The sequence below is a fragment of the Numida meleagris genome, chromosome 4 (assembly GCF_002078875.1).
Source record: "Numida meleagris isolate 19003 breed g44 Domestic line chromosome 4, NumMel1.0, whole genome shotgun sequence".
Classification (NCBI taxonomy): Eukaryota; Metazoa; Chordata; class Aves; order Galliformes; family Numididae; genus Numida; species Numida meleagris.
Genome location: NC_034412.1, coordinates 52,022,335 through 52,047,747, shown reverse-complemented (window position 1 = coordinate 52,047,747; position 25,413 = coordinate 52,022,335). Strand labels below are relative to the sequence as shown.

Sequence of the window (25,413 nt, the reverse complement as noted above, 5' to 3'; positions counted from 1 at the left end):
GATGCACAGAAAGCTTCACGCAGGGAAAGGGGAAAATTGCCTGAACTTCAATACAAATAATTTATAATCGACACAGCAGCATTTTGGTTGGGAATTGTTCTGTAATATTTAGAAACTGTTATGCTTCAAAATGCCTTCACCTTGTTCCCCCCGAGCAACACAGTTAGCCATTCTGATGTTAATGTTCAGCTAATCAAGACTGTTAGAGATCCATGCTAATTCAAGTTAAAATTTAATTTTAGCACATGAGCTTAAAATGACAACAGGCTGGATTTTTCTATCAGGCCTGATGACTGGTACCACCGTTAAGAAGAAATCAACAGAAAGAAACATGTTAATATTTCTGTTAACATCAAAGCAAGCAAATTCCTTATAAGTTTAACAATACTAAGTTCTTAAAAAAGAAAGCCGCCTTTTCTTTTTCTTCTACTCATCAGCTTGCAGCAGCCTGTGTTAGCTTTTTAAAGTGTTCTCTGCGTGCAGACAGCATCTGAATTTGCTACTCAATCCTGTTAACCTGCATTTTCCCATTTCAAGGCAGAGATGCATTAATGAACTAGAAGTTGGACGTTGTAATTATTTGCCAAATTCTCTGGTGCAATAGTAGCACCAATGGAATTAAGTAGTAGGCAGCTAGCAAGGAAACTAGGTTCAGCTTTTCACACAAACTAGATCACTATGAAAAGAATTCATCTAAACAAACTCTGTCAAAGGTTTTGTTTTTTCTTTCTAGCTGTGAACATGTCCTTTCTGCAATAATCTCTCCTTGTCCTCCAATCAGGTGGAAAAGGAAAAGGAGTAAAAGTCCTTGGAAGAACACACTGCTTTCCACATGCTGCTTCTTTCTTTCTCAACTTGTAATTTACACTCACCCCGCAGAGATGTGGGGTGGGAAAATATTACTACTCTTTGAGGGAGAAGTTCTGATATCATCGAGTTTAACTGCATCATCAGGATTGAATATGTAGCTGGAAGTGAGGCTTGGGATGACCAGATAACATTCAAGATTTAAACTCTTAGAGAATTTCAAATAAATTGACTTGAACCTTAATGTACAAACTAAACACAGAAAGGGAGAAGCATCTTTTAGTAGACACCTTGCTCTTGGAGACTACCATTAGTTAGCAAGAAAAGGGAGTCTTTGCTATTATTTCACCTGAACCTCCACGCAGACAAGACATGTGGTTTAAGACTACTGATCCATGCCACATCACTTGCCAGAACTACTATGTTTTGCTTGCTAAAAATAGGTGTGAACATTTTTAGTTACTTGTAAAAATCCCTACAGTGTTGTTTTTAATCTCTGAGGATTTGATGTCCTTGAAACCTTTTGGCAAGGTCTCCAGCAGGACTCCTAAAGCCAGGTTTGGCCTTCCAAATTAAGCGGCCGACCTTCAGTAGCACTGAGGTACCTGAAGCTCCCGAGTAGCTGAAACAGAACTGCTGTGCATTCCTGCACTCAGCAACACGCCATATTCACAACATTTGCAATTAATCCCAAACCTGGGAGGCAAATGAAGTGGTTACTTGAAACCACCACGCTTGTGGCTGCCCATCTGGTTCCAGAGGTCTCTACCCACTGTCCTTTACCTTCACCTCATCACTCCCACTTCCTCCAGCTCCCCATCCAACTAAGCATGGACATTCTTATTTTGTGCTACTTTCACTGTTCTGCAGTTATTCCCTAACCACATCTGCTATATAGCAGAGTCAACCTTCCAATGCAATAGAGTTACAAATTAGTTTATTACTGTCCCCTTACCAGATCATGCCTTCAAAGAGATTTTGGATGACTAGATGAGATTGAGTTACAGTGATCAGCAAAGTGACATGAGTCCATGCGAACTGTTAACAATGCAACAACACAACAGTTAGTGAGAACACCGATCAGTACATCTCCATCAATACTGGCACGTCAGCTAGAAGAGCCCTTAGGGGCTCTCATGTAGATCAGTTCTAGCGATAATGCAGAGGTACATGCATACAGTATATCACAAGTTAGCAGGCTTTCTGAAGAAAGGACTGAAACTTTAAAAGCTTTCCCCATCCTCTTCCCTCACTCAGAACTTTTAAGGTGCAGTTTAACATCCAATTTAGTGAGACGTATGTATAGCCTTAGCAGGAAAGCAGCAAAGAAACGTAAGCAATGTGATATTCTGTGTATACACATGTAACAGACAAGTTAGAATTGTAACAATAAAATGGCAATGAAGAACTCATGGAAGAGTCATGTCACACAGATGTGGATATCATGAGACAACACCAGTCCTCTCAGGAAATGTGAGATTTCTCAAGATGAGAGAAAAGGAAGTGTTAATTTTTATGGGCATGGACATTTAAACTGTCAAGTTCAACTATAGCACTCCACCTATCAGGTGGCTGCCGAACAGTTTACAAGTAATGCTTCTATGTACATCATATCTTGTTTTCCAGAAACTCTTAGATCAAGACCTGGTCATTTTTCCGTGGAACTCTGGATTTAAGCACTCCATGTCTGGGCTATTTAACACTTATTAACTTATTAACCACTATTGATGTGGTACTTCCTTAAGTTTCCTTATCACATGTATTTTCCTATGGCGGTCCACACCTACTTAGAGTTAAATAAACTGAAGAAGGCTGAAAGAACTGGCCCAAACTTTCTGAAAATATTATCTGCTGGTTAACTAAAGCATCTCTGCAGCAAAACTTCAGTTATTCATACAGAGGTGTTGCAACATCAACGCAAGTCAAAAGGCTGTTCTCCTTGTCCATCCAAACAGTGCTCCCCCACACAGAGGATACACTGCTCCTTCTGTTCTACTGAAATTCTTACGTAGTCACACCTTGACGCTTTCTGGACAATCACAATGTCAAATGACTGACCACGTTTCTTTGCCCTCCCTTCTTCCAGGAGGGAGAGCAATATGTTTACCTTGTGCTAAATCAAAGACACGTGTTTTACTGTTTTACTTACTGTTTACTGCTTTCTGGTTATTTCTACTTTTTTTTTTTTTTTTTAAATAGATGCGATGTTACACTATCAGTTTAGATATAAAAAAGGCACATCACAAAAATTACATGAGAAATCAGGATGTTAATGCTCTTGACTATCTACCACACGGTTTATTAGAAGACCAAATTTGAGAGATGGAAACATGGGTTTCATACAACAGAAGTGCTGCTAAGTGGGCACAAAACCAACTCCCCACACAGGTGGGGAGATCAGGCTCCCTCCTAGCATTGCAGTGGGGCCTCTGGTCACCAGAGCCACGTCCCATCTTGTGCTGAACATGGCTGGCTTCTGGCCTGCATGGGGCACGTGCCACTCTCCAGGAGCCTCCTCCTTACTCATCTGTCACTATGAGATGCATCACACCAGGTATGCACGGGGCCTCATTAGGCACAGCTTGGATTCACTGAGAACTTTCTGACAGAAGCAGCCCCATGCAGTAGACACTCAACAGACCAACATTACTCTGTACCACATAGCTGCCAGTTGAAGCACTCCCATTTCCCAAGCTATTTTATGAACATAATGACATGACTCTTTCTTGCAACATTCATAACATGGCCAACCACAGCAAAGTGGGTAATACACACCATGTAAAACTGCAGACGATAGTGTTTCTTCACTAAACTCAGAACAAACATGCAGAAGCCTGTAAAACAAAGTAAGTGTAGTTTGTACCGCTGTATATGCAATGACACTGAATCACAATACACCAGTAATTCTCTTCCCTTGAAGCACCTTCCAGTTCCTCTGGTCAGAGTATTTGCTTCTACTCAGTAACCACAGATGCAGAATTATTCTCATTAGAGCAGAAGATTTAGTTAACCTCAGTAAGAAGCTTCTGTTTTGTTACTTCCAAGGTCCCATCAGGGGCGTCTAAGCATGGAGTAGAACCTTGGTCTGGTTTAAAAAACAGTAACATCAGACAAAGTTCTTTATTAATATCCGATTTCTTCATCTATATCATGAATATTTCAGCATGGCAGTCTCCGGCTCCTTTGGACAACCAGAGTCTTCAACTGATTACTTTCTAAGCTAAATTAACATCAATGTTGTGTTCCTGAAAGCAGAGTGGACTGTATTTAGTTGTTTACAAAGCCACATCCCGCAAGGCTGGACTGGGAGGAAAATTTACCCATGAGGCAAGCAAAAGAGTATCTCGTGGAAAAAATAAACTCTCAGGTCTTAGAAAGAATAACTTGAAAATATAATACCAAGTTCCTTACTGTTGACCTGGCAGAACACTTGCACAATAAAGCATTAACCCATCACAGTAATGGTGAATATAAGCTATTTCACAGACTGCCAAAACACCCTGCATACATTCAGGTGCATCAGTCATCAAAAAATCAGTTCGTGTTGACTCCTAATGAGCACCATTAGCTCAGCTTTCCCAAGATCATCTGCTTTTTCTTAGGTTACTCCCTTTTTGTCAGTGAATACAAAATTTACACTAATTTTCACGATGAGAACAGAACTGGGAATTTCCTCAAATAGCACCAGAAAAATTAATAGAGTGGATAACAGCAGGAAGCTTTTTTTTTTTAAATAAAAAAAAAGAAAGACAACATAAAAGAACAACAACAAAAAAAACTCACCAAGAAAACACATACAAACAGGCACAAGAACAAATGCAGCACAATGATCTTTAATTTCTATCATTTCCTACACTTACCTGCCAGGTAGAGTGCAAAAGAGATGAACCTGTGGTAACGAATTAAGAACTGAAGCTGTTCTCTTCTCTGAACAAATGTACCAAAGTAATCAGCCACAGTCTCCCCATAAAAAAAGTAATTGACACACAGCAAGAAATACCTAAAACATATAAAAGGTAACTATTATTTTAACAAGGTAATACAGAGTTGTGTCATTCAGTTATCATAGCTCACACACACATACAAAAGGAAAACCAAATAAGTGGGAAAGGCTCGCGATAGAATACAAATGCAAGAATAAATTCAGACGTACACTTTTCCTCTGGTTTGGAGCCTCCTCCAACAAGCAAATTTTGTAATTTATTTCTTATAATGAAACTAGACTAGAAAAATAAATGTCACAAAAATTATTTCATGTGTAACTACAGTATGAATACTTCATACCTATGAAAGACCTTTTTAGATATTCTCTAAGTACAGAATAAGTATCAGATATCTTCTATACTCAGTAATGCAATTGGGTACATCTTGTCCTGAATTCTAACAAGGACAGTTCATAATTTCTGCCACAAGAAAGAAAAAAAAAAAAAAAAAAAGATAGAGGTTTTGTTCTGAAAGTATGTGACAGTTTCCATCTGTCAGTGTGCTCAAGGATCTGATTAGAACTTCACTTTTGCCATCTGGACTGAAGATTCTTGCATGAAGGAGTTACAGCTGCATCTTCTCCTCTGTGCCCTTCACTTTTAGCTTCCTTCCCCAACAATAATCTTATGGGGTTAAACTCAATTAACAAACCAGTGACACAGCTACTACAGCAACTTTTTAAAAATAAACTGAGGGTACATCCAAACACAAAGTTCAATTGAAGCGAGATGTCACCTTCACATATCTAACATGAGCCAGCATTCTGCTTCTGCAGCTCAGAAAGCAAATGGTATCCTGGGCTCCAGCAGAACAGGGGTGGCCAGCAGGAAGAGGGAGGTGATTGTCCCTCTCTACTCTGCCCTCGTGAGGCCCCATCTGGAGTACTGCATCCAGGTCTGGGGCCCCCAATATAAGAAAGACGAAACTGTTAGAGAGGGTCCAGAGGAGGACCACAAAGGTGATCAGAGGGCTGGAGCACCTCCCCTACGAAGACAGGCTGAGGGAGCTGGGCTTGTTCAGCCTGGAGAACAGAAGGCTGCGGGGTGACCTCATTGCAGCCTTCCAGTGCCTAAAGGGAGACCACAAACAGGAGGGGAGTCAATTCTTCGAAAGGGTAGATAGTGGCAAGACAAGGAGAAATGGTTTTAAGTTGAAGGAGAGAAGATTTATGTTGGATATCAGGGGAAAGTTCTTTACCAAGAGAGTGGTGAGGTGCTGGTATAGGCTGCCCAGAGAGGCTGTGGATGCCCCATTCCTGGAGGTTTTCAAGGCCAGGCTGGATGGGGCCCTGGGCAGCCCAGTCTAGTATTAGATATTGAGGTTGGAAGCCCAACCCCTCATTAGATATGGGGGATTGGAGCTTGATGATCCTTGAGGTTTTCTCCAACCCAAGCCATTCTATGATTCTATGATATCTCTTTTTGAAGGATTTTTCAAAAGAAAAAAAAAAAAGATTTATGTCAGCCAAACCAGCTAACATGCAAATAAAAAAAAAATAAAAATAAAAATACCGAATTCAGAACCAGAAAGAGATGCACCTCCCAAGCGGCACATTCTTCAGCTTTTTACTGAAGTCAGAAAAGCTAAAAACTCACAATTCAAGATGGGCTGGATCTCTGGATGTTCATGGAGATCAGTACTTGTCTTCTCCTCCAAGCCAATGTTAAAGCTCACTTTGCAAGGCTTTGCCTCTCTAACTATGCCTCACAGCTGATGTTCCAACCAATAGCAGTACTCTCCCACCCGTCTGAAATGTCTCAATGCGTAGTCTCAGCTGCAAGACTTTGAGTGGTACTGAAATGTTAATTTTGAGCTCCGCATATGTAGGTGATAGTAGTTAACTGCCAAAGTAGACCAAGTGGTGCACTGCACATCTTCTAAGAAGTCTGGCAGGATCACTGAGTCCTAATGTCTGATTCTGCTCCAGCTGTAGATCCAGAAGTCATAGAATGATACAAACAAGTGACCGGCCCTGTTGATAATTCAGGACTGAGCAAAGGGAAGCAACTAATTTTCACAGAGAGCTGGCAGAAGGAATCCACTATATTTCACAGTAAATCACTTCTAGCAGCCAAGGAGCAATATGACAAGAGACAGGGATTAACTTAGATATTTCAATTCATTTAACAAAGAAACAACAACATAAAACAGGTCACATCTGAACAGCCATGTCTACAAGCATCTTAGAGACAACATGTACCCAATGCCTTCCCATAACACTCCCTCTAATCAAAATTCTTTGCCTCTTTTCCAAGAACTCAGAAGGAAGGTTTCATTTTCCCAGCTCCATCTGGCCCTACATAAGCAGGACATTGGCACAAACATCCGGGATTTGTCAGAACATTAATCTTGCCTTGTGGCTTTCAAAACACCCCCCAGCACTTCTATCTATACAGTCCTGAGATTAAACACAAAACAAGAAAGGATTTAGAACATGTACATTATGATTTCAGTTACTTGTGTGTGAAAAGGAGCCTTTATTCTGTTTATTTCTTACACAGAGGTAACTGCAAAAGTCAAAGCCATTCAGATAATATAGAACAGGTGATTATTTGGCTATGCACATTTTCAGATAGCTTTCAGAAGCTTATTTCTGACTACAAGTATAAATGTGTACGTGCACAAATGTGTACATATATTTTTTTTCCTGTCATAAATATGTAAGTAGTAAAAAGCCAACTCATTTGTTCAAGTTTACACAAAGAAGGCAATTACAGACTCTGTAGTAAAGACAAATGTCAGGTTTTACATCTGCACATGACCTACAAAGCTATCCTTCCATCATGACAGGATACAAACAATGCTAAGACTTAAATTTCCCATCTCTACTCATTGACCATCTTGCTTGCTACTTACCAGCTGAGGGATCTGAACCACGGTAAATCGTACGAGTGATACACTCTGTAACCTATAGTAATGATTTCGTGGAAACATTTCACTTGGATGCCCAAGACCTAAAATTAAGAGAAAGAAGGAACAATGTAGACAGACTGCAGCTTGTTTCTTAAAGGCTGTGCAGAGTACCACAGCCTGCATTAAGGGGAAAAAAAAAATTACTCTGAATTTAAATTCCATGCAGAAAGGAGACAGTTTCCAAGCAAGAACAAGGAGAAAGTCAAGCTCTGCTTAAACATCCCTGCTCTCTAAATTCACAGCCATTGGGTTTGTCAAAAAAAGGCACAATGAGCTTGTCAAAAAAAAGGCTCACTGGGCTAGCTGCAAGAATTCCCTCAAGAAACAAGAGAGAATTCCTGACTGGTCTTTATTAAAATACTTGGATGGCAGCAAGTCAAAAGCATTTCCGTGAAGAGAAAGCTCTTCTACTTCTTCTGGTTAAGTTTTATTTAAATTTAAGAGAAACATTCAAGGTCCAATGAAAAAAAAAAAAAAAAGGGAGCCGTGCAACACAACTTAGCCAAGTCTTACATTTGCAAGCACTTCATTACAGCTAAGTCTACACTGATAATTACCACTGCTGATTAGAGGCACAGGTCACCTAGCACAGGTGTAAGCATCACAGCCCACATAGCCTTGGTGCTGTCTCACGATCTCACCATGGCTGTGCTTGCCCGCGCATGTCTGGAGGTGTAACCTGTGGGCCACAGGCACTGATCTACTCGGCCAGTTTTGCTTAACCTCCAGTCACCACGCAGACCATCTTGCCCCAATATCCAGTGTTTCCAAACAGTAGCGAGAAGTAATCTTGTGAAGAGGCTGGAGGAGGAACCTACCCACATCGACTGTGCAAGTCGTCACAGCAGGCTTTCAAGGACTTCTCCTAGCACCTGCACTCATGAATACATTTCACCTTGTTCAACACAGTTAAAATAGTATTACGTCACTTCAGTGAGTTAATTCCAACATCTGCCTATCTCACGCTCTCTCTTCTGCTTTGCCTGCATTATAATGTCTAATGTCACTATTGCCCATAGCATTTAAGGATTGTTCCTTACAGAGGAAAAGGACATCTGGCGGCAAAGGCGTGGAAGCTTCTGCCTGTCACCTCAATAGCAAACAAATGTAAAATACGTGCCCCAACCTTTGGGAGGAGTTTCAAGGCTTGTCCTCCAAACTTATCTGGATTACCCTTCCTACAGCTCTCCAGGCATTCTTCATCCCAGTACTAAGATTTGGTTTTAGCATGAAAACTCTTGAGAAAATTTAAGCTACGCGATTCCAGTGAAACTAAATCATCCATGAGCAAAACTTTCTATTTCATCACATTTTTTTTTTTAACACTGTAACAATCATCAAATTAAGAAACAGTTGATTGTATTATACAATGGTCTTTTTGCTTTATAGTACAGAGGAAGAATTCTACATTAGTTCTATACAAACTTCAACTGCATTTTAGTTCATATCCTGTTAGCTTTGCCATGACTGAAACCTTGTAGTGTACCACGAGTATAGCAAATAACACTGTGAACTGAGCAGTTTCTTTTTGCTCCAGTTATTTTGAAAGTATTATAGACTACTGACATAGTAAAAAATGTCTCTCCAATGAGCTACAACTTAACTGAGCTTTTTTATTGTTTCTTCATACCCTCAAAGAAAGTCATCTGCCACAGAAAACCACAAGCTTGTGTCATTCTTCTGAAGACAGGAAATACAAACCAGACTCATTCAGATGTAGGGACTGTAATACAGACCATAGTACTGGTGAAACAGCATTCCAGCATCTCAAGACATTACCCTCCAACAGGTGTTTCAGAGTAGGCACGGAAAAAACAAAGGTTTTGACAATTTGACAAATTTGAAGGGGAGGGGAAATTGAAGTGGCTAACCAGAAGTACTAATTTCAGAATTTTACAAGACACGTTCCTTTTTGTTGCTTGCCATGACTGAAAAAAAAAAGTTGAACTCTCATTCACTAAGAATACCAGAAATAAAAGCAATGGAAAGAAGCAGCATGCAGTGGATACGAATCCACTATGTTTGTTCACTCTGTGACTGAAAAATGCATTTTGTCTCTGTATCTTGGACAGGCACCTAGCTCCACTCATGAACCCCGGGTGCCAAGGCAGCCCTGGAGAGAAGCGTGGAATTAATGGAGCGTGACTGAGGAAAGTCCTCCAGTGCCAGGCACTGCCAGCTGACAGGAGATGCCTGCTCTTCTCAGCCTGAAAAATGAAACACTCCCTTCGTATATTTCAAACAAAACTGAAGGAGAGTGTGAGAAGGTAATGGGAACCAGACAAGCAAAGAGATTACAGTAATTTCGTAAGCTTCATGGCAAAAATCCGTTCAACCTGTTTAATTTCTTCTTAAATAAAGTAATCGAGGAGGTCTTCATCCAAAAGTACTCAATTGAGAATCTTATCAGTAGTTCAAAGATACCTACATTTATAGGAGAAACAAATTGCTTTCTGTAATGTCTGCATTTTGCTTCCAGCTATTTCTTATGCATGACAAAGCGATTAAGTAACTCTTGCACAATACAGAGTATTTAAACAAACTCACCAAAAGCATCAGCATGAAAGATCCCATGTATATGATCAGAAAAAACATGGAAATCATAGCTAGCGTTAGAATTCCACGAATCCACCAATTTTTCCATCTGTACAGAAAAAAACAGAACAAAAAGCAACCAGTTACAAACGAAAACAAGGTCCACTCCTTCACTATGTGAAGTCTTGAGTAGATTAGAAGCAGGAGGAAGCCCAGATGCATCTTGCTTATTAGAACACATAGAAACAAAGAGAGAATCAAGCAACTAGCCAGTTCAACAGGAGATACGGTAAAAGAAAGCAAAGGAAGCCCTCTTTCCTCTTTCCCCATAGCCTCTCCTCCCTCTTATTTCAGACCTTATGGATCAGCCGCTCATCGAAGGGGCTGTGAAAATACATTAGGACCCTCTGGGAGCATTTCACAGCAGGAGGCACTGGGAATCAGCCATACAAAGGCTTACATGTAAAAGAAAGGCCACCAGGAAAGCAGCATACAGGTCTCTGAAGACTGACAGAAATAAATAAATATATAAATAAATAAATTCCCATGTATGTATATATGGGAATAAACTCATTGCATGCTCCTCTCTGCCATGGAAGTGTTTTTAATTATTAATAGTGTGCACCATGCCTTCTTTTCAGTAAGTTCCTCTCCTCTGCCTTGTTCCCTTCAAAAAGCTTGCCCATAAATGTACAGTCAACCAAGAAATCACAAGGTACTGCTAAGCACAAAGGAAAACCTACTGGAGCTTAAAAAAAAAGTCTTTGCAGTGTTTTCCTTTAATACCAGTTTTATGTGCCACTGCTGTCCCAGGAGATACACCTGCTTCAAGGAACACTCCGTTCTGCTTCATGTTCCACATTTGATATAGAACTGAATTACATTCATTTAATATTCATCTGCAAACTAATGGCAGCTAAGGCCACTAAGTGGAACTGCCAGAACGAAGTTGGAGAGGGCTTCATTACAACTAAGGCTTTAAGTTCCCCTGCAGTACAAGCCACAGAGAAGCAGCCCGTTCCTAGTGACCTACTTATCAGAAGTGGAAATGCTGCCCAAAAAGCATACAAAGTTCACCCAGAGAACTGACACTTCTTTCCCTTTCACTTAAACACAAACCGCCCTCCCCTTAAGCTTGGATGTAGGACATGAGCGTATTATAACCCCTAGAAATTCTGACTCTGGAGATCAAACCCAAATACTACCCTTTCACATATTTTATTGCGAAGCTTAGACAGAACAACTGCAAAAGTTTATGTGAACTGTAAACATTAGGGCACAGTGGGCAATCTTCAGGTCCTGTGGAAAAAAAAAAATACGCTACATGGGCTTCTGAAGCAAAAATACATCAACTGTAACAACAAATAAAAAGTTATCCTTGAATTTTCATATGTATCAAATGAAAATTAGAACTGCAATACAGACTGTAACAATTTTAGTTGGAGGCTCTCCAATTTGAGAGCCTGTTTGTTCTACAGTACCTGGCAGACAAGCCCGACAAAGCCCTTTTGAGGATTTCTGGAGTGCTGTCTGTTGGCGGTGGAACATCAGGGGTATCTGAATCATTTCTGAGATCCAAATCGACAAGTCCTTCATCCAAATCCACTTCCTACGACCAGAGGAAAAAAAAAAAAAAATAGCACAACCACCTCAACTCAACATGTAGGAATATTAATTATGTCCCAATGCAGTATTCAGTCACGAACATGTCTTAGAAAGTGACATAGGAATTATAAGCTCCTTGAGTCAAGACAACAGTGACATGCTAGTCAAAGGGCAGATGCTGTAGAAAACAAGTGCGCAGCAATAAATGTCTATGAGAACACTCCAGTGTTGTGACATGACCTGCTACACTCAGAATTTCATGTTCTGGGCACCCTCTCTACCCACCTACGTAAGCACAAGGTTATCAAAAAAAAAAAAAAAAAGTGACATAAAACAGGTTTAACAAAAATCCCTGCGTCTCTAACACTTCCTCACCTTAATTTCAAACTAATCTTCTATGGAAGAAGACAAAGTGTCTTCTGGTGGTGTCACACGAAGGAGAAAGGAAACGGAGCACCTGACCAACCAGTCCAGTTCCATAACAAGAGGTTGTTTTTGCAGTCTTACACATACTTATGAGGGGACTTGAACCCTCCAGCTTGAATAAATGACTCAAGAACAAACTCTGAAGGGACCCTTGAACCTTCCAGCTTGAAAACAAACGACCTAAGAACAAACTAGGAAGGGACCAGTGACAGTACTGTTCAGAATAACCTCTTGGTACAACCCCAGCAACGCACCTGGATCTTTACCATTCACTAATGACTGCTCAGAAAAGACTAGTCAGACTGACCTTTTGTCTTACCCGAAAGCAACGTATGCGTTCTAATACGCAAACTGTCACCAACAGTGAGAGCAGACAGTTGAGATTTCTTTTTCCTCAACAGTAGTCAACACCCAAGGTGTTGATTTACTTCATTCTTCTGTTACAAATCCCTACCTCTGGGCAGCTGGAAGGCCGCACTTGGCCCTGGTGCAGCTGCTCCCTTCTTCTGAATATCTTGAGTATTTTGGAAGAAGTACATTTCCCCATGCCTCCAAAAAAAAAAAAAAAAAAAAAAAAAAAAAAAAAAAAAAAAACAACCACCACAGAGCTAGGAAGGCTTACAGTCCCAGCCCTTGCACGGTTACTCTACAGTCCATAGTCTTTTCTCTGTAACCTGTTGGCCTTCGGGAAGCTGTGCTTGAACATAATCAAAGCCTCAATAACCGTAATCTTAGCCTCAGTAACCAACAACCTCTGACAGTAACACGAGTGGGAAAGGTAAGGTGTGCCAAACCTCACTGCCCGAAGCTGCTGATGGAGCCTGCATTCAGAAGCCCACACCAAATCGAGCCGAAATGGGGGAGATTTCGGGGAGGGGGGCTGGGTTGGGGCTGTTTGGGGTCACAGTGCTGGCCTGCAGGAGCTGGGCCCTCTCCTCTCAACCCATGGCTGAGAAATTATCAAGCAGACATTGATTATAATTAATAGGCATTAAAAGAGTGAACATTTCAAGTGTGGTCTAGATCTCAGGACGTTTATCAAATGTCTGAAAAAGCAAGCAAACAAACAGAAATTAATGGGGGTGCAGTCTGGTTATTCAGAGATGGTTTTTCCAGTGTTGTAGTACTATAGGTTCGGAAATCAACTATAGATGTCAAAATGCACATGAAAAAGATAAAAATGAAAAAAAATAATCACAAGCCTTTCTCCAAACCAACGTTCCACCTATTACAGTCTGCATCCAAGTACAAAAAGCTGTTTGTACAGTCCTAGAATATACTACTCCACTGCAGATGAAGGGCAGTAATCCTGGCCCTAAGACCATGACTTAAGAGTATTTAATATCAGTCCTTGTTCGTGCACAGCAGAGATGTTCTCTCCTTTACATACTGAGAACTAAGAATATCACCAAGTTTTTTGTTCCAGTTCTGGGCTTTCAGTATTGCCCTTAGTGGTTCCACACTCAATTGATGTTTAAACAGTAAGAAATAAAATCATGCCTAGTTTTACACTTCTGATATTTAATGCAATTTTCACTTATGCACCTAACTTGAAGCAATGTTTTCAATTTGATATTTCTAGCATCTGAAATCCATGGCATTTTTCAGAGCATCTGAACACTGGGAAGGAGTCTTCCTGCACTTATCCAATGCATCTTCAGCACTTTGATGCTGCTGCTATCCAAAATTGGGCTGGTGTTGACTTCAAGCTGCACACATTCTGCCATTTCTTTTGGCTTTAAACTGCTAGAACAACTTGTGGGAAATAAACCATGAACTATCTTCTACTTCCCTTTGAACCTTACCTCAACAATGACCTTGAACACTTACTTCATCTTCCATTTCAAGCTATAATGGCCACAAAACATTTCCTGAGTAAAGCATTTAATTTGCCAAGTCCAAAGCCAAAGAGGAAGTTGTTCACTAACAGCTAGTTAATTGTCATCTCCAGCATGAAATGCTTTAAGAACCTAATCACTTGGGGACAAGCTTTTCGTGTTTTTCTCTTGGTTATATGACTGACTATAAACATTCCAGTTCATAGCTAGGAATAACAACAATCATCGCTGCAGTAACCAGTGATTTAACCACTACAAAAGCCCTCAAAAAATGATCTAATCAGGAGTCTTGCTATTTCAGCTTGACTTTGCAGATGCTGTTTCGGAGTGAGTATGAAATCCAGCAGCCCTTCCTTCTCCTGTTTCCAGGTTTGGGACCTGACCAAGCTGAACACGCAGTAACAATGAGGATGTGCCAGGGGCGATACGTGAAAAGCTACAGTTTGATGCTGTGGGCACTGATTGATAAGTTTTTCAAAGGTAAAGTGAAAACACTAGAAGCTGTAGTATCTAAAATGACTAAGACACCTTTAACCCCAGTTCCAAATTAAGTGTTTGACACGAGGTATTGCCACGTCTCCCCGGAGTTCTCACACAGCAGGTGACAGAGCCTTTCACACACACTCGTCTCACTGATTCATGTCCCAAGTGCCTGTTACAGACAGATGCTGCAAGGAGGTTGTTGCCTTGCCTCTCCTCATCTGAAGGCTCATGTTCCTGCAAGAGAACCAGCTCATTAAGGCTAAGTCCAGCAGGACTGAATGATGTAGGCCTGACAAGAACAGGAAGAAGGCAAACACAACAGTTATTCAGTCGCTACTACGTGCTCAGCACCCAGTAGATGTCTGTATCTGAAACTACAATGCTCATCAGTTTTCAGCATTTGTCAACTAACCCAAGACAAAGGTGTATGCAGTTTTAGGGGTTTGGTTTGTTTTAATGTTGGCTTTCCTATAAAATGACAAGACTTCCATCCTTAAGCTAAATTGTCTGAACAGTACGGCAAATACTGTTCCATAGGAGAAACTCAAGGAAGGGCATGGTGCCTGCCTAGCAGGAGGTATCATGACATCTGAACAAAAAAAATCAAGCTTCCATGCGGAATTTTGCTTGCTTCCTGCTTTCCAGCAGCCACCAAAATACATCTATGTGTCATGCATAAAAATAAAAACAGACCTGTCAACCTCTCATCCTCTAAAAGGCCATTTACAGCTTAATTGCCATCCCAGATCATACGTTCTGTGCACAATTAACACATGCCGAGTGAACCACGCACAGGAATTACTCTTGTTACTAAGGCACTTGCAATGTTCTGTTAGTACTGGACTTTTTCCAGAACACAGTAAGAAACTCTCAGGTAGACAGCAAATATGTTTTCCTCAGAGAACGCAGCATCACCTACGTTAAGAGAAAATGAAGACAGACATTTTTCAACAACTTACACCCATATATACGCCCTTCTGTTTTCACATATACACACACAAAGCAATTTATTGCCATTTTACCAGTATAACTGTTTAGTTTTCTTCTCCAGCACTGATCTTTCCTCAGCGTCTCCGACAAGCGTTACGCTGAAGTTAATAGTTCAGTGAGAACATCTTGTGGCATATTTAAATTGATGTACTTTGACACCTTCCTCTGAGGCCAAGCTATCAGAGCATCGGAAGATCTTGAATAGTAAAACCTTTTTTTCCAAGCTGTTAAAGCCCAACATAAGCAAAACCACAATCTCGTGTGAACTGCAAGATGAGAGTTTTGGAAATAGTTAGCCCCCCGGCTACCTGTCAAACTAACCACGTCTATTCTCTGGTTATTCCAACATTACTAAGTAAACTGAAAGTGATTTGTGACAGAGTCTGACGTTCCACTCTAACCAATACCGCCACCGGGATTTAATTTAACTCCAAGTGAAGTTTAGAACATTTAAAGAATCATAGAATCATTTGAGTTGGAAGGGGTTGGTCATCTAGTCCAAGTTCCCTGCAATAAACAGGGACATCTATAGCTACACCAGGTTGCTCTGAGCCCCATCCAGCCTGACCTCGAACGCCTCCAGGGACAGGGCATCCACCACAACTCTGGGCAAAATTCGGGGCCACCTCACAGGTCAGAACCTGAGTCCAAGTCATTTCTCCAGCAGCTGACTCCCAGGAGGGCTGTTTCACTGAACAGAAACACCTTTTTGTGCTGTTATTGGAGAAGCAGCGGTCAGTGATTCCAGGTTTGTTTTACTTACAAATAATTAACATTTAGCCTGGGCACACAGTCACTCGTTTGGTGGCTAGCACGGCAACACAACACCGCTTCCTGAACTCTGTGACACCATGAGAAGTAACCGTCTCATTACCTTCAGGACACACTGATGTCTTTCAAGCATTCGACAGCAGCATCACAACCCTCATGGTAACGAACGTCAACAGTTGGAATTTTAAGAGAAGCGTGAACACACCCAACAGTAACCTGTAAAACTGTAACTGACTTCTACATACTGAGTATTTTAACACTAAATCATTCCTCTTGCTCTGGAGGGCAGCAGAGTATTCATGGCAATATATAGATGAGACATTTTTAGGAAAAGCACACAGAGCACACAGCAACAAACAGGACAGGGAAGACCTAAAGAACACTCCCATGCACCACAGGACAACACACGGAAAGAAAAAACTTGGGAAATTGCAGAGGCCCATGGGGCAAAGACACGCTGACAGGAATTTTGCAGTCATCAGCTCGATGAGGTTGCAAGCAGCTGAGGACACTAAGCCGTGCAGCGCTCAGAAACAAGCTTCACAAAGGGCATACTGCATTTGTACTAAACTGAAGTTACCTTCTATTTGAAAACAAGGAAGTAGAGGCAGATATTAATTGTTTCTGCACACTGCTAGGAAGAGGAGCAGAAAAGGGGAAAAAAAACCTAACCAACCAGCGTTACTTAAACTCACTAGGAAATGAGCACATCTGGACCTAGCAAGCATTAGAAGAGTATCAGCAAACACACTGAAAATGCCACTAAAGGCCTAACAGATAAAACCCTTCAGATATACTCAAGAGTTCTTGCAGGCCTTGAGCAAACTCAGAGCATTCCTCTGCTTTGACAAGCACAGTGCTTGAAAGCACGTCCCTTTTACCCATCTGGAAAGTGAATGAATTGGGTCAGCAACAGTTGCATCAGCACCCAGCAGTTTCCATACAGAAGCAGACGTCCACGTTCTCCTTTTAAGTGTGGAAGAGGGTGATGTTTCCCAGCTACGCAGTGGGGAGCAGTGGAAACCCACTGCTTCACAGCCATCCTGAGCAGTCACGGAGGACGGAACGAGTTTCCAAATACGCAGTCCCCACGCAGAACAGGCAATTTGCAAACAGCTGGAGGAGAACGCGCTATTGGCATGTTGCAAAGGCCAGGCAAGAGGCAGAGCACACACATCCCCTCTATGGGGACACAGAGTGTGGTGGCATCTATGAATCCCAATGTCCTGATACTGCCCATCAGATCTCCTACAGCATGCACAACCACTACGCCGATCATTAAAACAGAGCCCAACTGCGGCTGATAGAAAACTCATCACTAGACCCTTGGCTTGCCTTCCCAGCGGCCTGACAAGCCCCTGCTGGTGCTCATGAGCCACGCTGGGACGAGGTACAGCAGTGGGACGACGTGAACTCATTGCTGGGATGGTCAGGGAGCTGCAGCCAACACCGCGGGCCTACGGGACACCTCTGGAAACCACACAATATTTTGTGGCAGGGGCAGCCGAGGTGGGACAGGGGGACTGGGGGCAGGTCGCTGTCTCCAGAACGGAGCAAAACCAAACGCTTCTGCAGCAAAGCAGTATTTTGACCAGGCTGCTATGAGAAGTCACAGTTAAAACAAGTTCTCATGTACAGAGAAACATGCAGCTGTGGCCTAAACGCTGCCGTACCCGAACGGGGCCCTGAACGCCGCACACTACGGCTCACTCCCAAGCTCGGTGGCTCCGTGCCCTCCCAACCAAAGTGCAGGACGAGGGCTGCCGGCCGACTTTCACTTTCCCACTCCGCACAGCTCTGCAGCTCCGGCAGCGCGCGGCTCCCGGCGGCCCTCCGCCCACCGCCCTCCGCGGTCGTCCGCCTTTCCCCGCGGTGACCGGAGCCGGCACACCGCCCCCCGCCACCCGCCCGCGGCCTGTCCCAGCCCCACGGCCCCGCCGCTCCTCACCCTGTCGCTGCCATCCTCGTCCTCCTCCGCCTCCTTCTTCTTCTCCTCCTCCTCCTCCTCATCAGCGGCCGCTCGTCGCCGCCGCCGGGCCGACATGGCGGCGGGAGCGCGCTGTGGCCGGGCGCGGCGCTGGCAGCCCCGTCAGGGGGCGCGGAGCCGGCCGCGTCCCCGCCGCCGCGGTGTCCAGGTGCGCTCGCCGCCGGGCCGGCCCTCCTCTCTGTCGCTGGGCGGAGCGGGGCCGGCGCAGCCCGCCCCCGCGGCACCTGCGCTGCCCGTGGAGCCGCGCTCCCGGCCTGCAGGTCGGGCTGACGCGAGGGCGTTGCTCGGTAATGGCTCTGTTGCCTCAGAGAAGGGCCGCTCCTGCAAGAGGCCAGCCCCGAGCACAGGGAAGGCAGCGCGCTGAGGTGTGGCTCCCGCCCTCGGACAAAGGTTGCCTGGTTGCCGACGCCTCATAAACACAGCTGTAAATGCGTTTCTCCATCAGTGTTCTTCATCTCCAGCGTGAGGACCCCACCGCTCCCCGCACTGGGACTCGGTGTCTCAAGGCGCTGCTGCACATGGGAGCACCGAGCAGCCTGCCTGCTCCCTGCGGCCCTGCTGGCACAGCCCTGCTGCACACCTCCCTGGCAAAGCAGGCCTAGCAGTAAAGCCACAAAAAGGATCTTCCCATGTTTGGCAAGGCACAGGTGATGTTTTGCTGCCTGCACAAGATCACAGAATCACAGGGGTTGGAAGGGACCTCTGGAGATCCCCCAGCCCAACCCTCTGCTAAAGCAGTTCCCTGCAGCAGGTCGCACAGGAAAATGTCCAGGCGGGTCCTGAATACCTCCAGAGAAGGAGACTCCATGACCCCACTGGGCAGCTGGTCCAGTGCTCTGTCACCCTCACAGGAAAGAAGTTCTTCCTCAAGTTCATGAGGAATGCCTGTGCTCCAGTTTGTGCCCTTTGCCCCTTGTCCTGTTGCCGTGCACCACAGAAAAGAGCCTGGCCCCATCCGCTTGATTCCCATCTTTCAGACAGTGATAAGCATTGATCAGATCTCAGCCTTCTCTTCTCTAGGCTGATCAGCCCCAGCTCTCCCAGCCTTTCCTCACGCAGGAGATGCTCCAGGCCCCAACCATCTTTGTCAGCCTCCACTGGACTCTAGAAGTTCCTTGTCCTCCTTGAGCTGGGGAGCCCAGAACTGGGCACAGTGCTCCAGATGTGGCCTCACCAAGGCAGAGTAGAGGGGGAGGATCACCTCCCTCGCCCTGCTGGCCACGCTCTTTGCAACGCACCCCAGGATCCCACTGCCCTTCTTGACCACAGGGGCACACTGCTGGCTCACGGCCAACCTGCTGTCCACCAGGCACCCAGGTCCTTGCCCGCAGAGCTCCTCTTCAGCAGGTCAGCCCCCAACCTGTACTGATGTGTGCAGTTAGTCCTCCCTAGATGCAAGACATGCCCCTGTTGAACCTCATCAGGTTCCTCTCTGCCCAACTCTCAGCCTGTCCAGGTCTCACTGAATGGCAGCACAGCCTTCTGGTGTGTCAGCCACTCCTCCCAGCTTTGTAACATCAGCAAACTTGCTGAGCGTGCACTCTATCCCATCATCAAGGTCACTGATGAAGATGCTGAACAAGACCAGATCCATAAAGCAAATGCTCACATCCCATCCAGGAGGGGAGGAACAGCCAGTTCCTAAACTGTGAAAGGGAAAAGATTCACCTAGAAAAGCTCCGAAGAGAAAATATTTGTTTAGCAAATGGACTAATGGGGTCTCTGCTAACCAGCAGAGACAGTAAGACAAAGTTATTAATGAATGGAGAGCAGGTGAGTGCAAGAGCATGAGTCACTGCATTTGGGGATATGGAAGAGAGAAAGCACCTGAGCAACTGGTGACAGTGGGGTGACAGTGTGAGCAATCCTATGGGCAGGGCCATGAGGAGAGAGAATAAAAAACAAGAACCAGGTGCCTGCAGGATTGGGTAGGCACGTGATCCTCGTCTCCCTTTTTTCCTGTCTCTGAGCTGTGACAGCAAGGCACAGAGATGGCAGGAGATGAGCAAGGGCCAGGGCTGCAGGCAGAGTGGTGGGGCTGGCAGCAGAACCATCGGGGGCTGGCAGCAGAACCGTCTGGTTGCTCCTGGCAGCCCAGTACACACCCGCAGCTTGCAGTGCCCTGAGTCACAGCTGGTTGGACTGGTCGGGTAGGAATCCTCCTCCCCGCTGCTCAGGATCCTGCGGGGCAATGAGCCGCTTTGCCTGGAATGTAACATTACTTCTCTGGAGTGTTTTTATGTTTTCACAACGTGTGGTAGGAACCATCGTGTTCTCCACGCACAGAGACATTGGCATGCCTGCAAACAGCCCTTCTGATATGCCAATATTATCACGGATCTCAGGTACAAGTGAAGTATCCTCAACTGAGAGGCCTCGGGGGCTCCCACTGCTGTGCCTCTGCCTCCCACATCCATTCAGTGACCAAAAGCTGCTGGTGAACAAACCAAAGCCAGGTGCTTGGTCCCAGTGCTTTCGGCAACAGTGGCACCCGGCGTGTCCCCACACTTCTCCCTGGTATCGGGTAAAGCGCAGAGCACACCACCACGGCCACGCTGCCCGGAGCAGCAAGCGGCTCCGTGCTGTCTCTACGCTGTGTGTACAGAAGGGGGAGCGCTCTGCAGGCAGACGCACAACGAAGTCCCTACATTGCGAGAGTTACATAATCCCTGTGTGAAAATGCGCACACGAGCTGCGTACAGAGCCCTGCTGGAAAGGCAGCCTGCGAGGGGCTGCTGCAGCCTCTGCTCACTATCACCGAGCCCCTTCTGCACAGGGCAGTGGAGCAGATTGGCCCCTTTCCCACTGCAGCCCGAAGGAACCGGCCCCTGGCAGCTGTGAGGCCGAGGAACAGAACCCTCCAGGCCTGGAATGCTGCTTTGAGATTTACAACTCCTTCACAGAGGGGAGCCCCACTGCTGGCACTCTTGGAATCAGAAATTGTTTGCAGCTTTTGTCTTGTTGAAATTGATTCCTACTTAGGCACAAAACAGTGGGGACGTGGAAAATGTCGATACCCACTGCTCAGCATCGATGGCAGTGTCACACGACGTCAGCAACAGCACGGTGTCCCACAGGTTATAGTAATTATGACCAGCACCGTAGGACGCTGCACGTAATCAATCTGCAATCTTTTCCTATTCCTGGATCATTATAGAGAGGAAAGCCGTGAGCAGCCATACAACAGCCCCAGTGTTTGAGCTGCATAGTGCATGGCGAGCCCTTAGCGCTCGTGTTGCCGCATCACAGGGATTGCACCATGCAGCACTGGGACCGTGTGGGGAAGCACAGCACCTGCGCCTGGTGCTGCCTGGGGAGAGCTCGCAGCTGGATTCCAGGCCAGGAGCTCACTGTTGCACAACCTGCACGCTCCCAGGTGAGTCCTCCGAAACAGCACAAAGCAAAACAAAACAGTCTCTTTTTTTCCCTCTAATGAATACAGTATGATCTCTAACACTTGTCTTGTTGGTGTTAACATGTGCTGACAGACAACGATGCTTTGCCAAGGCATCCTGAATGGAATATAAGCATCCATATTTTACTAATTTAAATCCACTGACAGCGCTGAATTGTCCTGTGTTGAGCAAACGTGCCAAGTAAGCTGTTTGCGTTCGCTAGTCTGGCAGCAAAACATCACAGTCCGTGGTATTTGTGCCTGAGAATTATGTGCCTGGAGCTTGGATGCTCAAACTTTATGAAGAGGGACAGCTGCATGCCAAACCACACAAAACAACAAACAAAAGTGCAGGGAAGCAAAGTGTCTGTGCTGCTTCCAAACAAAGCGCCAAAGAGTGAGGAACATCACCAGGTGACCGCCAGGAAGATGTGGCTGCAGGAAGCTGTGTCCCACCTGCTGCCCCTTGGTCCAGGTGGCGGAGCACTGCACAGATCTTTCCTCCGTACCGTGATCTCCGGGACGCCGTTTCTTTTTCCCAACAGATGCTTCAGACAGGGTGGCTGCTTGGCAAACCACTGCTGTCTTCCTCCAAGATTCATTCTTGAACTTGTTGCGGCTGCCTGAACATGCCGTGCATTTGCAACACACCCTTCCCATGTACGTTCCCATGCACTACAGGCTGCACAACCATGCAAACGTCTGCATGGAACACTGGGTGACAGGCTATGCCTTTTCATCCAGGCTACGTGCAGCCCGATTTTCGGCCGTTTCTGAAATATCACTCAGTTTTGCCGTCCTACAGTCTCATCTCACGGGGTAGACGGAGCCTCACTCAGGCTCTAAGTGGTGGGCAGCCGGCAGGAAGCACGGAAGGCAAAAGCTACAGCCGCGCTCCGGAGGGCTGCCCCGTGAGACGCTGGGCTCGGGGGGCCGGGCGGTGCTCCCGGCGCGGGGACGAGGGCCGTGGCTGCCTCGCAGAGCCGCGGGGGAGATCGGTGCCCGCGGAGCGCTCTGCCCTTCCCGGCGGCACAGCAACCCCTGGCGGCACTGGGCGCGCTCGGCGGGGAGCGGCGCGGAGTCGGGGACGCGCAGGGAGCGGAGAGCTCGGCGCCGCGTTCCGCGCCGCAGCCAGGGAAGCGAGATGTCTTCTTTAAAAAAGCGTCGCGTTACGGACTCCGCTGCTCCGAGTGAATTTTCTTTATGATCTAAATCGGATGTTCTAATCAATGCGGCCCTGTCAGCCTTGGATGTGATGGAAAATGCTGAAATGTGGTTTTCTAAAAGCCATAAAAACATGCACGTAACGAGAGCTGCCGCCGCCGCCGCCGCCACTTTCGCCCTCCCGTCCCCATTTGGACCGTCGATGTAACGACCTCCACTTCCCCGACACGGGACCACCATGTGCCAGCAGCTTCTAAGCAAAGCTCTGTGCTCATTTCCATGGGGGCTGCGTCAGCTCGATGCCCCGAGGTGCTCCCACCGCGCGTACGTTTTTCCCATTGAGCCAAAGAGACTATAGAAGAGCTCCAGCACGGCCAGTCACATTTCCACACGTTTTTGCTGTTCATGAGAAACCAGAGCGGAGCCACATTGGTTTGCCTGTTCGTTTGCTTGCTCGCTTCCGATTTTTTTGTTAGTCCGTAACAGTTTCTCACAATAAATGTACAAAACCTGTAGAAAGCCCTTGCTCCCCTCGCAGTGTGGGGGCCGCCCCGCTCTGCTCCGCGGCTCTCCCCCAGTAGGGGTCAGTCCGGACCAACAGAAGGGAAAGGATTTCTGCCGCAGCACCCTAGCGCCGTCCGGGCCGGGGGGGGGTGGGGGGGGAGAGAGCCGCTAAGGAAGGGGTTCCCCAAACCCCCGCGTAGGGCACTGTCCCGGGTGAGCCCCCCAGAGCCCGGAGACGGGGACACAGAGAGGGGGGACCGCAGTCGAAGTCCCGGCTCCGGGCATTCGTTGGGGCTTTGCCTCGGTTTGTGCAAAGCGAGAGAGGGGACACGCTGGCACTTCGTGCGTGGAATTTTAATGTTAACTTTATTATATTTTAGTGTATTGTTGGCTCTCATTTTTGTAGCCCTAGCAGAGATTTCCGCTTCCACATCTCCATTAAATGTCTGATTCATTCTCTTGGCTCCCGGTAACGCCTCACAGCCACATCACCGAAGCACCAGCGTTCTGCATTATAGAAATATAAGACCGGGTGTGATTAACCTATTAACTATTTTTAATGAGCTCGCGCAGCTCCTCGGCCGCTCCGCGTTTGGGAGGAAGCAGAAGGAGCAGGAGAGGGCCGTGGTGCCACGCACGATCCCTCAGCGTTGGCCCCGCTGCAGGCAGTCCTGCAGCAGCATCACCATTTTCTCATAAAGGGCACATTTGCAGCGTGAATTATGGGCGAGAGAGAAAAAAAAAATAAAATCTTGACGGCATTTGTATGCTCTGTGTTCCTTTTCGGTAATCAGATCTTGAAGACGAGTTGGAATTAACACACAGCAAAGCACCGGCAGCTCCCGGCTCGGTCCCTTTCCCAGCATAGGGAGGACCACGAACGATTCGGCGCCCGGACAGCGCCCGAATGCCGTCCGGCACTCTCAGGAGGCGGCTGGCGAAGAGCACACGGTGACGGCGGAGCACTGTAAGCGCCGAACAAAAGCGGTCGCTCCGCTGAGGTCCCCCCCCGGGGCCCGCGCTGCCCGCTCCCGGCAGCCGCGGTGGTGCCCGAAGAGCTGCGCTAACGATGAGCGCCCGTAAACCAACAAAACGAACCGAACCGCGGGCAGCACCCGGGGGCCCCGTTCCAACGGCCCGTGGCACGCGGGAGCCGCTCTGTTCCTTTTCTTCCCACGTCCCCGCGCTGAGTGCCAAACGCAGCAGCAAAGCCCCGCGGGTCTCTCCTGGCCGCGCTGCTCCCGCCCGCCTCTCCCTTCGCCTCCCTGCCCCGCGGCCCCGCAGACCCGAAAGGATCGGGCCGGGCCGAGGCTTCTCCCTCCGGGCTGGGGCTACCCGGGGACGGCGGCAGTGGGAAGGGCCCGGCCCGGGGCACGGCCGCGGCTTCGCTCTGAAGGTCGGAGAGGTTGGGACGGGAGGGGGAGAAACGAGAGCGGGGATGGACAGGGAACGGGGAAAGGAGAAAGAAAGGAAAGAGGGAAAAAGAAATAAAAGAAAGGAAACAAATAAAAAAGACAGAAAAAGAAAAATCGGGAAAATAAAAATGGGAAAATGAAAAACAGAAGACAAAGAAAAAAGAAAAAGAAAAAGAAAGATAAAGGAAAAAAAAAAGAGAAGGAAAAAGAAAGAAGGAAAACAAGAAAGATAAAGGAAAATAGGAAAAACGGGGGAAAGGAGAAAGAAAGAGAAAGCGGGAAAAAGAAATGGAAAAAGAAAAAAGGAGGAGGAGGAGCAGAAGGTAAAAGGGAAAGGAAAGAAAAAGAGGAAAAGAAAAAGAACATAAAGAGCAAAGAAAATAAAAGGGGGGAGAAGGAAAAGGAAATAAAGGAGAAAGAGAAAAAAAAAACAGAGGAAGCCTGAGAGAAAGCGAGAGAAGAGAATCAAAAAAGGAAAAGAAGAGGAAAACATGAAAAGAGAAAGGAAAGGAAAGGAAAGGAAAGGAAAGGAAAGGAAAGGAAAGGAAAGGAAAGGAAAGGAAAGGAAAGGAAAGGAAAGGAAAGGAAAGGAAAGGA

At 46.1% G+C, this 25,413-nt stretch overlaps 1 protein-coding gene across 6 annotated transcripts in view; it reads right to left on the bottom strand.

Moving 5' to 3' along the window:
- Window positions 1–18,702, bottom strand: part of CDS1 (CDP-diacylglycerol synthase 1) — a 33,544-nt gene extending 14,842 nt beyond the window's left edge. For all 6 annotated transcript variants that reach the window (XR_002438085.1, XR_002438086.1, XR_002438082.1 and 3 more), the window contains exons 1-7: window positions 18,301–18,702; window positions 11,721–11,848; window positions 10,252–10,348; window positions 7,648–7,745; window positions 4,668–4,807; window positions 3,583–3,641; window positions 1,763–1,845 (exon numbers count right to left, since the gene is read on the bottom strand). Coding sequence is in view for 1 of the 6 variants with exons in the window: in XM_021394993.1 (XP_021250668.1) it covers window positions 1,763–1,845; window positions 3,583–3,641; window positions 4,668–4,807; window positions 7,648–7,745; window positions 10,252–10,348; window positions 11,721–11,848; window positions 18,301–18,396 (701 nt within the window). In the remaining 5 variants the exon portion in view is untranslated. The remainder of the gene's footprint in view (window positions 1–1,762; window positions 1,846–3,582; window positions 3,642–4,667; window positions 4,808–7,647; window positions 7,746–10,251; window positions 10,349–11,720; window positions 11,849–18,300) is intronic.